This window comes from Dunckerocampus dactyliophorus, chromosome 3 (genome assembly GCF_027744805.1).
Source record: "Dunckerocampus dactyliophorus isolate RoL2022-P2 chromosome 3, RoL_Ddac_1.1, whole genome shotgun sequence".
Taxonomy (NCBI): Eukaryota; Metazoa; Chordata; class Actinopteri; order Syngnathiformes; family Syngnathidae; genus Dunckerocampus; species Dunckerocampus dactyliophorus.
In genome coordinates, this window is record NC_072821.1 from 11,268,155 (window position 1) to 11,285,610 (window position 17,456).

At 38.8% G+C, this 17,456-nt stretch overlaps 1 protein-coding gene across 1 annotated transcript in view; it reads left to right on the top strand.

Moving 5' to 3' along the window:
• The window catches only part of LOC129178594 (chromodomain Y-like protein 2), a 38,009-nt gene that overhangs the window by 14,100 nt on the left and 6,453 nt on the right, over positions 1-17,456 (top strand). The window contains exons 3-6 of the mRNA XM_054770948.1: positions 11,733-11,950; positions 15,449-15,621; positions 16,976-17,186; positions 17,269-17,412. Coding sequence (XP_054626923.1) covers positions 11,733-11,950; positions 15,449-15,621; positions 16,976-17,186; positions 17,269-17,412 — 746 coding nt within the window. The remainder of the gene's footprint in view (positions 1-11,732; positions 11,951-15,448; positions 15,622-16,975; positions 17,187-17,268; positions 17,413-17,456) is intronic.

Sequence of the window (17,456 nt, forward strand, 5' to 3'; positions counted from 1 at the left end):
TAAAAGTAGGTCTTGCAAGAAAAAACGTTGGTGACCCCTTACATAGCCAATAGTATATTTGAAAATTTGCACCTAATCTATGTGATCGGTATCGTCCGATTTCACTCATGGATGATCGGTATCTGTATCGGCAGCATAAAACCTTGATTAGAGCATCCTTAAACACACAAAAAATGGCCACAAGTATCTTTGCAGACATCAAAATAAAAGACCAGTGAGCAGCGATCACTGCTTATTTAGCCCTGGAATGAGCCTCCATTCTATTGTTCTAAGATTTGTAGAATAGACCTTGTAAAAAAAATTGATTTGTTGACTGAGACAGACAGATTGACTGACTGCAAAATAGGCTAGAAAGATTAGTGACTGCAAGCCATGTTTTGCTATTCTATAGCTATTCTATACATGCTATATATAACTATTCACGTCTAGAACACTTACAGGTGAGACTGACAACTAGCTGCAAACACAGCCATGAACGCACGCTAAGAAAGTGACATACAACAATAACATTCGCTAATATACTGTTGTGAGGAGTATTATATGTTTTACTCCAGTGATAGCCACAGCTGTCAGCTTGGTCTTTGCACATTGCACAGCGCTGAAGACGCTAGCCAACAATTGTTGTTTAGCAAGCAATTTGGCATGAAAACCAACATTATTATTGTAAGATTCATAGTTACGCTGCAATCAAAGACAACCCTTTAACCGCCTATCTACCACGTCAGAACAAGCCAGATAGGAATTAGCACTGCATTAGTGGCCAGCACTAGGCTGGTTACTATGGACCATATTAGCAGAAGAAATGTAGATTGACTTACTGCCACCTTTCCACGCTTTTCTATGGTTAAGTGTCTTGTGGGTTTTTGACTTTTGATTTCCATCTGCGGGGCATTTGTTCCACGAAATTTGCCGACGCATCTGATGAGGCAAATGGTGTCTTTTAGAAATGTGAACAAGCTTACTCCATCTCCTCGAGTGTTCCATCAAAAGCCTTCTGCACAACGAGCGAGCATAATATAAACAAATATATAACAAACTACAGAAATTCACAGAGATGTAGAACATGCATTAGAGAATGCATTGCTGTGAAGCAGAAGTCCCGGGTGGGAAGGTCCGGATCTGACACTTGCTCCACCTCCCCCAGACCCGGCACAAGCCGTATACAGCTGTCTTGTGAAATGCACCGCATATGTTACGTAAGATTGCAACGTGAATAGTGCAACGTATTGAGAGGGGTGTAATATTTTACCACGCTTATGTATATAATGTAGTATGATAGCCATACAGGCAGAATGTTTGATGCAGCTCTTGTACTCTGTAGATGTACCTGTGGTCAGTGAATGCATGTTACTGTTACCACTGTGTACTGCCAACTGAAAATTAACAAAAGTCTGATATTGCAAGTAGCACGCCTGTTTTATGACGACTTCATGGAAGAAGACAAAAATAAATTTCAAGGAAAAAAGTGGTCATGCTACTCCAATTGAGTTGCATAAGTGACTGACGCAACACAAGCCTGCACAGCGCTGTCTTGTCAAATGCACTGCGTGCTTTACGAAACAAACTTACCAAGTAACTTTAGATACAAACCGAAATACAGTAGATGGGAGCTGAGGAAAACCTAATAAAGTGGAGGCAGTGGATAACACCACACAAGCAGTTTTCAACTTGCCAATTGCATTGTGTACGTGAATGAGGCACCGATCAACTCCTCTGGCTCCAGCCTGCAACGTTTGTCTCGGGAGGGGCGGTCGCTGTGTGTGACTGGCCAATCACAGAGCGTGAGGAGTGAAAACATAATGAGGATTTTCTTTCATCACGATTACAGATAATGACGAGATGTACTCGTTTCATGCTCGTATGTGGCAAAAATGCATTATCCATTTATAACAAGTATCCGGCTCATCCGTAATTTATACATTTGTTTTTCAACACTCACACAGTGTTGAAGCACTGTTGGCTGGCACTGTATCAGTTTGCTAAGCCAGAGCTGTTTCCACTTGTTGACAAAGCAGTTCATTGAGCATCTGATATAACACACAAGAACACATTAATAATAATAAACAGGAATGCTGTTTTACTGGCTGTGATTGCACAGAGATAAAGGCAGACTATAAGTTACAGGACCAGTCAGCAATGACTGTGGAAAACGATGACTGTTTAGATTGTATGCTAGCTTTGAAATTTCACATGAAAACACATATTATTCTAAGATTGATAGAATATATTTAGCACAAAAATGTGGCTTTATTTACTGTCACCTTGACATGCCTTTCCACCGTTGAACGTCTTCTGGGTTTTGAGTTTTTGTATTGCCGTCTGTGGTTGTGTTGCCTGGTCGATTTGTTGCAGCGAATTGGGTCTTTTGGAAAGGTGAACAAGTTTACTCCTTCTGCTCGAGTGTTTGAGCAAAACCAGCCTCACAATACTCAGGCATTATATAAAAAAATATGCATAAAAACAACAGAAATTCACCAAAGAACGAGCCACCAAAACACAGAAGCAACGCAAGGGGCGTCCTCGAGCTGACATCACTTTCGCATTCTACAACAGATTACAGGAAGAGACTGTCTAGTGACAAAACCTGAAAAAAAGTCAACATTGGAGCACACATCTAACATGGGAAATATGCCCTTCAGTGTAGTTTTTCCACTCTAAGTCAGGAGCACTTAGAGAATACAGTGTTGGAACTGAGCACTGCTCTTGGTGTGGTAAGGTCGGTAAAGTTTAAAAAGAGGGTCAGACTCTGTGCCACTGTTGGAACGTGACATTACTTACAAGACATTACTTGCACAATATACGCTTCAAGCCCTTGTTGCGGGTGGCGGAGTTTGAGTCTTTTGAGGCGAAGTACAACTAAACTTTTGAGCATTTCAGCCTGAGCATTTTTAGCTAGATGCTCATTGTCTGTCCAGGTGAAAAACATCATTGTGACTTGTTGGTGATTATCCCTCATTTCAGTGCCACTAAGTGCAACATAATTTTTTATGGGGACCAGAATTTCTGGCTGCACCCCTGCTACTAAAATCACCTTAATTCAGACAAAAACATTTTATTTACTTTTTCAAGAGAACCTATGTCATGAAACTTACTGAGGATGAGACGCGTTCTTTGAGGAGACTTTGGATGTGAGAGTACGTTGGTGGAGCTTTAGCAGGACTTCCAGGTAAATGAGCGAGCACTAAGTGAACCTGGTGTCTTCCACCGCTGAGAAAGGGTTGTCATCTCGTCCGATGAATTCAGTTATATTTCGGGTTATTTGCTTCTGACTGTCACGCACATACTGTATGGGTGAGTGTTGTCCACATGGCTGCGTTAGTTGCCTTTTAGAAGTATCAATACACCAACATCTGATACCAATACTGTTGCCATAATCCAGTTGTGGACTTGTGATAATTTTATTTTTGATATTATCTGTGTTATGCTCTAAAATGCTTAGTGAATGCATGTCTGTAAAATAGCTTAATTGAAGAAATTTGCTGGAAATGCAATTTTTTTAAATAAATTTAACAGTGTAAAATTGATAGTTTTCTATACTGAATGTGCAAGAAGGAAGGTTTGTACAATGGGCCTCATTCATGAACATCTTCTTAAAAGTCTTCTTAAGAACTGTACTTAAGAAGGCGCGGGTTGGAAACTGCGCCACATTCACGACACGTTCTTAAGTAGGGATAATCGTTCGCACCGGTGTTCTTAGGTTGATTTAATTACTTTAATTACTCCAGGGAAACTCGCAACAACATTCACAATCTTGTTGCGAATCTGAGATTATTTGGATATTAATTGAGTGATACCGTTTGCGATTAAGGTAGGGAAATGGATGAATGAATTGGGATTTGAATATATATTTATTGATGGAGTATATTTTAGTTGTTTTGATGATAAATAATTTTTGGGATATTTTATTTGCACTACATTTTTTGGGATCAGGTTGCAAAATCCATCATGAGGGCGATTGCGCATTGAAAGTGCAAGCTGTATTTGTGCGTAAGAGTCCTCCTGAGCGTTCGTGGAATTTGTTTGTTTGCGTAAGAACGTTTCATGAATGAGGCCCAATGTTCCCTCATGTTACCCTGTTACTGCGATGTATTGTTGATTATTGATTCTAACATAATAAGTGTATAATACTATTATTAATGTTGGTATAGGCTACTATTCGTGAGTTGCTCTATGATTTCCACCCCTAATATATATTGGAATAAAAAACTGCAGGATGCCTGGTGGGTACGTTTGGGTCATCTATGACCATGTATTTTTAGCATTCATTATACTGTAGTTTTGTTTATTCACTTCTTTCTTCTTGTTGCTTCATTCTCCTGAGCAAACAGCCATACTTAACAGATTCTGGCTCAAAATCTAATATATAGTTGTTTTTTTAAAAGACATAATAGACATAGCACGATGTGTGTAGTGTTTCAATCGTTATCTTTCATGAAGCAAGGCACAGTAATTAAATATTGTTTAGTCTACACACTCATCCAGATCTCGTTAATTATGGAGTGGTACAAGAGGGAACCTGTTAATGAAATGTTTTTCCGTTCTCAGCTCTGTCACAATACTAATACATCTGCCAACATAGCGGGGACCTCTGTCCCTGAATAAGCTTACATGCATACAGCTCTTTAATAGTGAGCTGTACTGATAGTTTATAAAGCTCCAACCATGGTTCTTTGCTACAGAAGCTGATAACACTTTTCAATGTGACTTCCAGGTCACAGTCCAGATCCCACACTGCCCCAGTTAATCATTTATATATGCTGTCAGAAATTCATCCCCACTTGAAAACAGGTGCTGAAGAAAATATTTGTAATTTAATTACCCTATGTGCACACACATACACATCTTTTACATAAAGTATTCATATTATTGATGTCTATCATGAGAAGTCTCTGCTGTCCTCATAATGCGCACAGGGTGGTTAACAGGGGAAGGTTTTCTCTATGATGTCTGATAATATTGGCAGAACACTTAGATATCGGTATAGTTTTTTCTCACGATAATGATATCGGCACACAAGTTATGATGTTGTGCTCCACACAGTAACAAGCTTGCTAGCCAAGTATGTCAGCGGCCTGGAATTATTTCCAAGCATCGCCTTCAGATTGTAAATATACAATTTGCAATGATTGTCAAGCGCTGCGAGGGGTGAGTAAGGCATCTTTCTTAATATGTCTAATCTAATCACTCTGACTCACACGCAGCTCGCTTTCATGTAGCAAAATAATAAGAGACCAGAGATGTGCTGAATGAGCCCAATTTATTTCACAGATTGTATTAGTCCAGAGTTTCATACTTTGCACGTTACTTTGTTCTTATAGCTTTCCAAATTGTATCGTTGCCAGCAATATTTACTGTATTTTCATGACTCTAAGTCACACTTTTTTCCATGGTTTGGCTGGTCCTGAGACTTGTACTCCGTAGCAACTTATTTATGTTTTTTTTTTCACACCGACAGCTGCGAGAGGACCCTCTAGGCTTGTGTGTCAGTATCTGCTGCTCCTATCACTCCTGTACCACTGAAAATGTACAAAGTAAACATCAACTTATAAAGACAATTGAGGCCCTCTTCACACAAATATGGATATTTTAAAACCGCATATTTTTCTATGCCTTTAGGCCGCTCATCCACACGCATACAGAGGTTTTTGTCCTTAAAAACGGAGCTTTTGAAAAACTCCAGCCAGGGAGAAGATTTTTTAAAACTGCGTATTCATGTGGATGGCGAAGATGGAGCTTTTGGCTTGTTGCTGACAGATGACGTAACAATTATGTGCTGTTATTTCCATATTAGATAAGTATAATTTAATGTGAGCAATGGCACACATAACACTGCTGCTTTCAAGCATGCTGAAATGACTTTTTGTTTGTATAAGAGTAAACATACGCCTACTTTCGCTTTACATTGACGAACCAAGGTGCCATTGTGCTATACAGCTGCTGTTTTGCTTGCTAAACAGCTAAGGCACCCCCGCCAATAATGGGAATTTGGGACAAGGCCCAATCGGACCTCTAGCTGGTGGGACAACTTTCACAAGCATGTTGTTATTTTGTAAGAATGGCGTGGGAATGTTACCATGGAAAGAAGCTTGTGATTGCTTCTACTGTACAACGCCATGATTGTTATGATACGTCTACGGAAATGACATCATCGGCAACTCTGATTGGTTAAAATTGCCTTAACAGTCTGTGGCTGCAGCGCCCCCCCTTACTTTGGCATGCCCAAGACAGCCACAAGTGCCCCCAAAAAGAAAATCATATTCTGCAGATTACAAGCTGCAAGAAGTGAAATATGCAGCCGAAAATGGTAATAAAGCGGCAGAAAGAAAGTTTCGACTGAACAAGAAACTTGTGAGAGACTGGCGAAAAGCGGAGGATACTCTAACTGCAATGAAGAAAACAAAGCTAATCGTGGGCTAAAAGCTAGATGGCCACAGAACAAGTTCACAAATGAGTGCTTGAACAACGTGCTGACGGGAAAGGCTTGTCAACAGTGCAGTTACGTCTCCACGCCCAGGTAGGTGCCAAGGCGATGAATATAGATGACCTTGCGGGTTGTTTAGGCTATAGTTATCTGAATAACTATATGTTACGTTAACATGCAACCCATTCACGTTGCGCTAACAGACGCTTATTTAGCCTGTTGCTCTCCATTTTATTGTAATTATTATAACTTGCCATTCAAGATGTAATGTCTGTTCTTGGTCTTTGATTTTACAAAATAAATTTCCCCCTAAAAATGCGACTTATATGTTTTTTTTTCCCTCTTCATTGTGCACTTTTGGCTGGTGTGATTTATAGTCCAGAAAATACGATAATTGGATTATAACTTTGAATTTATTGAGATTGACCTGTTTTACTTGTGAAAGGAGGAGAACATGTTATTTTAGTTGACTATTGATCATGATTTATAATGACTATTTTGTGTTTACTTGTGAAATGCATTCAATGGCTTCACAGTAACGGAAGCATAATGTGTTCATTACATAAAATGTGACCTGACATTAGATTGACAAAAGAGCTGCTGACAATATCGGCAGTTTATCCACACTTTATGGCTGGCTTTGTTGCCAACCAAAACAGCAGCGCCTACCAAATCACTTAATCTCTTAAGGAATTGAAATACCTACTCCTTATGGCTGAAACTTGTGTTGGAAACTAGTTCTCTGCACACTTGGTCTCTGTGCTTGCATGTTCCAGGGAGCTTTGCATTTTAAGATCAGTGCCGCCCAGGCTGCCTCTGTCTAACCTACCTGAGTTTGTCAAGTTTCTGCATATTTTATATACATCATTATTTTCTTTTAAACTCTAGTTTTACTTGACATACAGTACAGTGTAATGTATATTATATTACTGAAGCATCATTTGATGAACTTCTTTCTCTTGTTTCATCATTCAGGCACATCAGACTGAATAATATATGTGTCATGTATCTAAATAAAAAATGTATGTGTTGAAACCTCATCAGAAATCAGCCATGTTTAAGAATATACAGGTACAAATTTAAGATGATGGCCACCATTCTGGCAGCTATTATTAATGCTAATCTCTTAATCCTGGAAAGACTCCTCCGCTCACCTCACTTAGTTCCCTCACCGCCATCGTTATCCCGCTACTGTGACTGACTAGAGTGTCTCTGATGGTACACATGAATTATATCAGAGTATGGATTGTGAATGTCTAGCAAAGCAACATACTGTAGACTGGAAATGAAATCTAGTTGAATCTCTAAATACTTTCAAGTAGGGCTGTCAATCGATTAAAATATTTAATTAATCACATGTTGTCAATAGTTAACTCATAATTAATCACAATTAATCGCAGATAGAAGTTTTTATCCGTAATACGTGTACCTTTGAAAGATCATTTTAAAGTTTTTAAAACACCCATGTATGATTATGGGATTGGATAATATGTTTCCTTTAATGCAATTTTTTTTTCTTAAATATTCTGTTTGTTTGTTTTTTAAATAGCTCAATGCAAAATGGACGTCAATGTATAAAAATCAAACACAATGTACAACAAGTAGATACTGCTAAGGTAAACTGCCCATCGTTCACATATCATTGTCTTCAAGCAACTCATCATATAATTGTGACTAACATTAGAAATACAATTACATTACAAATAAAGGTTTGCAAAAATTAAGTGCTCAAGAACAGTCAGTAGTTTACAGAACTAGGACTGCGCCCATATACCGTAGTGCAGTCTCATATCTAAATAATACCCATGAGCTGGCACACTCGTACGCCAAGGTACCACTGTATAAATGACAATAAAAAAAATACCTGCAGTGCAGGTGTAACTTCTCTCTTCTCTCTGCCGTTTGAGACTTGACCTACTGCAGTGACAACTCAGCTCACAGCAACAGTAGATACAAATAAATTTGGTCTTGTCGAGAAAGCCATCTGCGAGGGCTTTCAAGCTAAACTTATAATTCAAAACACAATTTTCTTTGTCCATTTCTGCTCAGTATATGTTCTTGCTTGTTAATCAACATCAAATGCCACACCGCTACGTTTCCTCAGGCTCTTAGTCTTACATCTCCACATCTATTGTAAGCAAACTGCCCTCAATCTTCCTCTCCACTGATCAACTAAAGTCTCAATCAGGGTTAATGCCGGGCCTAAATATGGGCTGTGAATTCCCAAAGGCTCTGCATCTTACTACTACTGTGAATTATTTGGTGCCAGCAAAACATAACATTTTAATAATTTATATCACTGTATATTAGGGATGCACAATATTATATTATTTTTTATTATGCATAATATTTTATTTTATTCTAAGTCGATACCTATTAAATCCTGCTTCTCAAGACCGATAACAATACCAATAACCAATAACTTTTTCTATCTGTTAAATTTCAATTTTTACTGTAGTTGTGCACACCTGGAGGTAAGAATGGCTCAAAGTTGGATTTAACAAACTGTGCCTGTAGATTTGCCCTAACCAAATATCATGAAATCCCTGCTATTAACAAAACACGAAAAAGTAGCTGCGGCTGTGGTACAAACTGTGGCTCCAAGGGCCAAAACCCAGTATCTTCAGTGATGGTCAAGAGCTGGCTGAAATCACAGATCGCTTTAGCGCTTGGGTCCACTCTGGCAAACTTTTTTGCACTTTTCAAACTCTGCAGCTATAGGAACAAGCCCTGGGCTCCTGGCATCGTAGCAATGCAGAGCATTTGGTGCCACTAGCAAAATGTCTTCCTCTGAAACAGTGATGAAATTGTACTCAACGGCATGTTTGTTTACAAGTGTAGTTGGCACACATCAGCGGTAGAAAAGCAGCACTTGATTTGCACACCCACCCACCTACGGAACAGTACGGGTAATCTCGCCTCATTGGATCTTTTTTTTATTATTATTATTGGTTATCTGAGCTATTTTTTTAATGTTATTGGATTTATCGGTATGGTGTCATAATTCCTCATATTGGCCTGGTAATTATTGATTCGATAATTATCTTGCATCCCTACTATATACACTGTATTATAAATATGTAAAATAATACATCTTATTGACTGAATATTCATAATTTCTGAGGTCTGTGTTGATGTTTATTACTGCATGACCATTGCTTGATTTGATGACATTACATAGAGTCAAGGTTTTACTTGAAAGCATGTGAAATTTATTTTAATGTATAAAACCCTCTTTCACCCTGTGCATTTACATCATGTTCAATTTTAACTGTTGTTCTGTCTAGGCAGATGAAAGCTTTGCTTTTTATCTATATTTGTTAAATCGCAATGTGTTGTTTTTCCCAAAGTATTTAACAACTAACTAACGTAGAATTCAGTTAGTACATCCAGTAGTTACATAGTAGGAACATGGAGAGTTTAGAATTGAATGTCCGCGAAGGCACATAAAAGTATCTTAAATTTGAAGCGAGGAGACACAAGAGAATTTAAACACCAGACGGGCAGTAGAGTTTTGAAAAATGAAATTATAGTTTGGGCCACGGTGGGAATGAGTCTTGGCTAGGCGAGACTTGTGGAGTGTACTTTAGTAAGAAGAAATGAAGGTTTCCCAGATGGGAAACCCAGAACATCTGCCCTTTCAGCTTCTAATTATACAGAAACATCCGAGTTCTAATGTTTTTCACACTGCACGCACCACTTAATTTGTTTGCTAGAGGCGAGGAAAGAGAGTAGAGTCATCAGATTAGCAGTGATAGGAAAAAACATTCATCAACACTTAATGAATCGTTAAATTGTGTCTCAAGTAAATCCAAGTTTCAGGGAAAACTATTTTCCACTATTCCTTGTGGGTTACGGTGAAAGCAGGCTAGCATAACCCAGGCGTCCCCTCTCCCAGGCAACATACTGCAGCTCCTCCTAGAGGACCCTCAGGTGTTCCCAGGCCGCACAAACTAATATAATCCCTCCGCTGTGTTCATGGTCTTCCCCGAGGTCTCCTACCATTTGGAAGTACCTGGAACAGTTTGAATGACCTTCTGAAGGAATCAGATGTTACTACGTCTTCAAATGATTCATCTTCGTACAAAAGCAAAGCAACTCTCATTCAAACACACTAGTATTGCTACATGAGTTATAATGGTAACACTACAGTCACATTTTAATCAACTTACTTAGCCTTTTAGCCTATTTGCTGAAAAAAAACCCTGACAGTTCCCACATTTGTAGCTGACTGATAGATGGCAAAGTGCCAGTCTTCATTTTAAGATGAAACCTGCTTTTTTACACTACAAAAGTGTCTTCTTCAAAGCCTCTTCTCTCGAAAGTGGAGCAAACATGTGAGTTTGGTGGTCATAGCATAAGCATAAAAATGGCTAAATGAAGGAAAATAAAAATATAAGGCTTTCGGAAGACGCATCGAAAGACAAGATGTGTAGTATTCTACACTGGTCACCAGGTGTCAGTAATATTACTAATATTACTAACATTCTGCATGCTGGTCCATAGAAGAAAAGAACTAGGGAGTGTTGAACTGTTCATGCTGTGTTTAAGCATCTGCCTATAAGACATAGTGCCCTGTGTCTGTTTCAAATAAAAAAGGCTGAAATGTACGTCATTCAGTCGCCATTAAATTACATTGATGAGACAATAACTACTGCAAGTATGTTGTCCAGAAAAAAAACAAGGAACTCTCCCAATGCTAACGTGTGAGTCTGTTATTTTTTATGTATGTCTAATATGTCTTATTTTCTGTTATTATGTCTACTACGTACATTGGGTAATACGAGCATTTATGTATGTTTAATAGGTCTTATTTTCTGTTATTATGTCTACTACATTGGGTAGTACGAGCGTTTATGTATGTCTAATATGTCTTATTTTCTGTTATTATGTCTACTACATTGGGTAGTACGAGCGTAACGGTGACTATAGGGGTTAAGGCTGGGCGATATGGACAAAAACTCATATCCCGATATATTTAGGTTGAATATCGATATACGATATATATCCCGATATTTTTCACAAAGTGAGTTTAGACAAAAGTGAGATTATGCTGTAACTATGAAAATATTATATTATTATTAGTATATTATACTTTGCGTAAATTCACTTATGACATTGGTCTGGAACCAATTATTACTGTACTGTACTTTTACATAAAACGGGGGGGGGCCTTTGAAATTAAGTAATCTCAAAAGGTTTGTATGCTGCGTGTAAATAATTGAATCACATCACATAACATTGAAATGAATATTCTTTATGACTGAGTAAGACTGACTTGACCTGTTTCGTCATCCTGCTTCCGTGTCAGGCTCCCCTCTGGCCAACAGCAAGTTGCATCTGCACAGCTCAGTAAAACGCAAGCTGGCAGAGGAGAAGTGCTACGTGTTTGACAAGCGGCTCAGGTACAACGTGCGACAGAACGAGAGCAACTGTCGATTCCGGGACATCGTAGTACGGAAGGAGGATGGTTTCACGCATGTCCTCCTTTCTAGCCAAACAACGGACAACAACGCTCTGACACCAGAGGTGGGAGTGACACAAACACACACAATAAAGATTGCTGTTCCTGTTTTAGCTTGTGCTTTTCCAATTACATGATGTCTTATTGTCTAAAGGGTAGCATCATATCCTGTTTTTCTGGAGAACTACAGTAAATGGGAAAGAAGTACAATGGAATTGAAAAAATGAGCGTTTGTAGTTATAATAATAGAAGAATAGCTTTTGAATGGCTTTTGCGTAGCACATTGCTTGCTCCAACCTGCCTCCTGCCAAGTATGGTTTCTCCAGTGAGGTAGGGCTACATGTGATCCAGCATGATACCATCTGTTGTGATTGCAATAACTGCTGCAGTGAGAGGAATTATGCAGCTTGCTTCTAGGACTTGCAGAACCGATGACCCAACACAGATTAGCTTTGCTCTTCCATGTCGAAATACATGTGATATTCTGTACATGGTGGCCACTAATCCCACTGATCAAATTTCCATGTCATGGCATAATGCATTAGTTGCAGTTGTATCTAAAAGCTGGAATAATTGAAAATGTTTGATACATTTTGCAGTCTGTATGACAAAGCTCAGATCTTTATTTGACGCTATATTTAATTTAAACGTCATTATTTGGCATATTTTCTACAGCATTTTGTTAGCAGATTTCTATCAGCCTGCAATTGATACCTCATTTGCCAAAGGTGGATATAATAATTAATTATATTATTACAGTAGAGCCCTGCTATTCACAAGGGTTATGACAGGAGTTCAAAACATTCAAGGAAGGTTGCACCAATCCATTTTATTGTAAATTTTGAGGGGAATTTCATGTCATTTGCATTGATAGTGCCCCTAACTGCACTTTCAAAGGTTTGTCAGTCAAGTTTAGGATTCATACTATTCCAAATTGCATCTGTAAAACTGACAGTTGAATACGCTCTCAGCTGAATCCATGTACAAGGCAAAAAAGAGAAAAAAATGTGTCCAACCTTGTGACTAGCAACCAATTAAAGGTTTGGGTTGTCATTGACATTTTTATATCCAAAGGTTGAAAGATAGCGAGCCTTCTGTTTGTTGTGTCAATTTGCATTGACACTGAGCTTTAAGTAATCGTCACTGCACCATGCAACAAAGCTCTCCGTCTGTAATGATAGAGTCTCACTAAAACCTATGAATAATTTCTAGCTTTCAGTCTTTGGGATTAAAAGTACAAAAGAGTGGGCTGATAATCTTACTTCTGGCTTTAAAAGCTCTGAAATATCATCTTATTAAAATTTTAAATAAGTACAAAAAAGAGTAAAAATAATACTTGACTCATATGGGGAAATTAAGGTCAACCAGCTGTGAACTGATCTTAAAGGTTTCTTCTCCTGTGCTATATCACCAGTTTAGGTTCTTCTTTTAATTTGACAAATTTAGGACATGTTTTGTCAGATGGTTGATGATTGGATGAAATTGTCCCCACAAGGTTTAGCAATTACACTCTACTGGTAATTGTGCTTTCATTTACATGGGTATTGCAAAGCATTGGGAAATCCGGATGTTGTCTAGTGGGATAAATTGTGCTTGTTTACAAACATGCATTCACACTTTTATTGCTTAGTGTATTATTAAGAAATATAATAAGGTTTTTGGCATTTTTCTCATAGCTTTATTAGGTAACTTTCTCTGCAGCAGTGTTAGATTAAGAAGATGTAACTTAGACTTGCCACAGTGGTCTTAGATTAAAAGCAAAATCAACATACATTTCTGTCTTTCACACAAATTTAGCTGTTTCTCTGTAGGGGTGTAACGATTCATTCACTACATCAATGCATCAATTGATTCCCATGATTAAACTACATCGATATGGGTTCTCAAGTTTACATGACTTACGTATACATCGATCTAACATCTTTTAACAGGCAATCAATCGATTGAATCGATACTAGGAAATGAAGCATTAGATTTAAGCATGGCAGGCTTTATATGGATGTGGGGTTTTTTTTAGCACTTTTAGTGATAAAGACGTTAAACGCTACTAGAAAGTCTGCCTGTCGGTGACGTCATTTTGTAGTTGACCTGTGAAATACAGTTGATTCGCTTCTTCTTCTTTTGGTCAGTTCAGTCACTTTATTCGGTATTCTTATTTAATTCATCTGTCCTTATTTGAAACTCATTTTAAGTGACATTTATGGAGACAATATGCAAAGTAAGGACGTTTTGTACGCCTCTAGATGGTAGTTTATGGTCCAGTGGCAGTGACACTTAGTAACGTCATCATCCAGCGCGGCGTGTCCAGCTCAAAACACACATGTAGGAATGTAAAAAATACAATCCCCGTATTTTAGTGATGCAAAAATCTAGCACGGTGTGTGCACGCTCGATTAGAAGAGCCCGTAAGGGCGTACTTAAAAATGCTATTTTTTTCATATATCGGGTGTATTTTCATGCAGAAAAGTTAAGTCCAACTTTAAGCCTTTCAAACTAATGCATCGGAGCATCAGGACAAGATAAAAAGTATGTAAGATATAAATTCAGTTTAATATCTACCTGCAGATGAAATTTTGTTAAAATCTCATGGTGCGAAATATGTTAATTTTGCCCCAGAATTACTGTGTACATGCAATTTGTAGTGTGGCCTGGAAACCAATACAGCGTTTTGCTGCAGCATTATGACACTTGATTTTCTTCCCTGGACTTTTTGATGATCAAAAAAATGTAAATGGCTACAAATGTCACAGCCTAAGTTATGATATATTTTGTAGTACAATTGTACTTTCCAAGGTGTGTGGGTCGATCACAGCTTTTGTCTTGACTCAATGTTAAAGCAATGGGAAGCATAGGCACTATTTCCCGCTATGAAATGTGCTCTAACTTCTTTAATACTTGGGGTGGAGAAGTGAATGAGGTATCAAATTAAAGTTCAAGTCATGTTTATAGCACCCTCTGTTCATCCTCATTTTGTATTGCATTTTTAACTCATGTTTTTTCACTCATTGATCATTTATTTTTATGTATTGTATGTCAGCATTATTAATAATTTATGCAAGTTTCCCTTACAAAAAACAGCGGGAATCTCGGAAACTTCACTTGCACCGTCCAGTATCCAAGTATTTATTTCACATTTTTGGCTTTTTTGACTAAAAAGTTATTGAATCGATTTAAAGTTACTAAATCGTTCTAAATGAATCAGTATCGTACTTGAATCGTATCGGCAACCACAAATCATGAATCGAATCGTTATTAAAACTACTCGTTACACCCCTATTTCTCTGGCTCTCACTCCACATTCATTTCACTTGTCTGTGGTCTTCTTTGTGCACAGATTGGAAGTAACATTTGGTTTTATTTGAGCAGGATTTTGCTTCACCTGGACAGAATAACACCAAAGTGTGTCAAGTTATGTTAAAACCGGGAACAGATAATAGCCAAATACCAAGATGGCAGCTGTATGATCCATTGTGATCACTATTTATACTAAAAATGGTTCGGTGTTTTTCAAACCAAGGTTGTAGAATTAAATGGTTCTAATACACTTGTTGTCATCTTTTTAGATCATGAAAGAGGTATGTCGGGCTCTGGGAAATGCGGCGGCCGATGATAGTAAACTGTTATTGCTCAGCTCTGTGGGGACGGTCTTCTGCAGTGGTCTGGATCCGTCCTACCTGATAGGCCGTCTGTCGACCGACCGCAGGAAAGAAAGTAGTCGCATTGCAGATGCCGTAAGGTAAGTTGACAGCTCTCTCGCATTCACTCTCTCGGGCTGTTGTCACAACATCATTTTAACAGAAAATAATGAAAGTGGTACCTTTGGACGGCTGTGTAAAAGTGGGAGACTTAAGTGCTTAAGTGTTCAAGGTAGTACATCCCAACCAAAACCACAAAAGTGGACCACAGGTTTACTGCTGTGTTTCAGCACAACACTTTGCCCAAAAAATGTGCATTTACTGCACTGCGACTGTGTCCAACAGTCTCACAACTTGCATCAAATTCTAAATCCACACACACACGCCACTGAAGGACATGCAAAAGACAAGTGGTGTTTTTAACTGGAGTATTTTCAATCATTTTTCCAGGTATGTGTCATCTGTATGCAAATCCTTTCAGTGTTTTCAAAGTGTGAGGTGCCAGAAGATTTTAGGGGAGGTGCAGCATCTTGAGAAAAATTAAGAAAAACCTATTTTTCAAACCTGCTCGTATAATTTCAGTTATATGAAAGGCCAAATAAATGGATTTGTAGCTCCTGCAGTGTGACTACTGTGGTGAGCACAAAACTCCACCGAGTGTACTCCAGAAAATTAGTTTTTCGGGGACTGTGGGAGGCTCACCGTGTCACACTTTGAAAACTCTTCGACGAGATAATTCTGTTTCCATCCGGGTCGCGCACACTCGGGAGAGTACCAAGGTGTTCCCGAACTAGTTTCGAATACTTCTTTCAGTACACTTCAAAAGGAAGACTGTACACTGTGTGCTTTGTTCTTGTACGTGCAAATTTTGACAGTTTAGTGCTGTCCCACATTGATTACTGTCATTGTGCCTTTACTGGAAACGTCGATCACAATATTTACCAGCTGCTTCCTCTTTTTCTGTCCTTTTTCAAGGTGAATCGCAACCACTCAAAGAAGCATTATCGCCAGTGTTAAAATATCTGACTGTTTTTTCCCTACTTCTCAAATGTATAATAATTAAAAATGAGTTTCTTACTTTGTATTACTTTTATACTGCTTCAAGTGAGGCGCATATTACGCCATTGCTTTTTGTATGGCATTACCTCCACTTTTAAGGCCACTATTAAGGGTTGTAAATGTCCAGCACTACGCACTCACCATTTTGACTGTTTTGAGTGCAACATCCAAGTACGGACAGCGTACTGCATTTTGCCGTATTTATCAGTGTGAAGGCACTTTTGCACTTAAAAGATCAGTGTGAGTACGGAAGTGCGCAAATTGAGACACCGCAATGATGCAGTCTTGTTCTTTCTGTCATTGCCCAAAGCTCATGACCTATAGGTGAAGATGGGACGATTAATTCATAAATCAAGAGCTTCCTTGTTAACTTTTACTGGTCTGCACCTCCTCCAGGGACTTTGTGTTGGCCTTCATACGCTTCAAAAAGCCCATTGTAGTGGCAATCAATGGACCTGCCCTGGGCTTGGGAGCTTCCATCCTGCCCCTATGTGATGTGGTATGGGCCAGTGAGAGAGCCTGGTTCCAAACTCCATGTGCCGCCCTCCACCTCACTCCCTGTGGTTGCTCCTCTTACACTTTCCCCCAGATCCTGGGTGTAGCTTTGGTGAGTTGAAGCAATATCTATTTTTGTCAATTTTTGGTTTAAATCTCTGTTAAAATTGATTTGTGTATGGTGCCCATGGTAGGCCAATGAGATGCTGTTCTGTAGCAGAAAGCTCACAGCACAAGAAGCATGCAGTCGCGGTCTGGTGTCGCAGGTCTTCTGGCCAACCACATTTAATCAGGAAGTGATGCTGCGCGTCAAGGAGATGGCATCATGCAATGCCATGGTGCGTCCCAAACCACACAAGCCACAAGATTGCCTGTTCTCTTG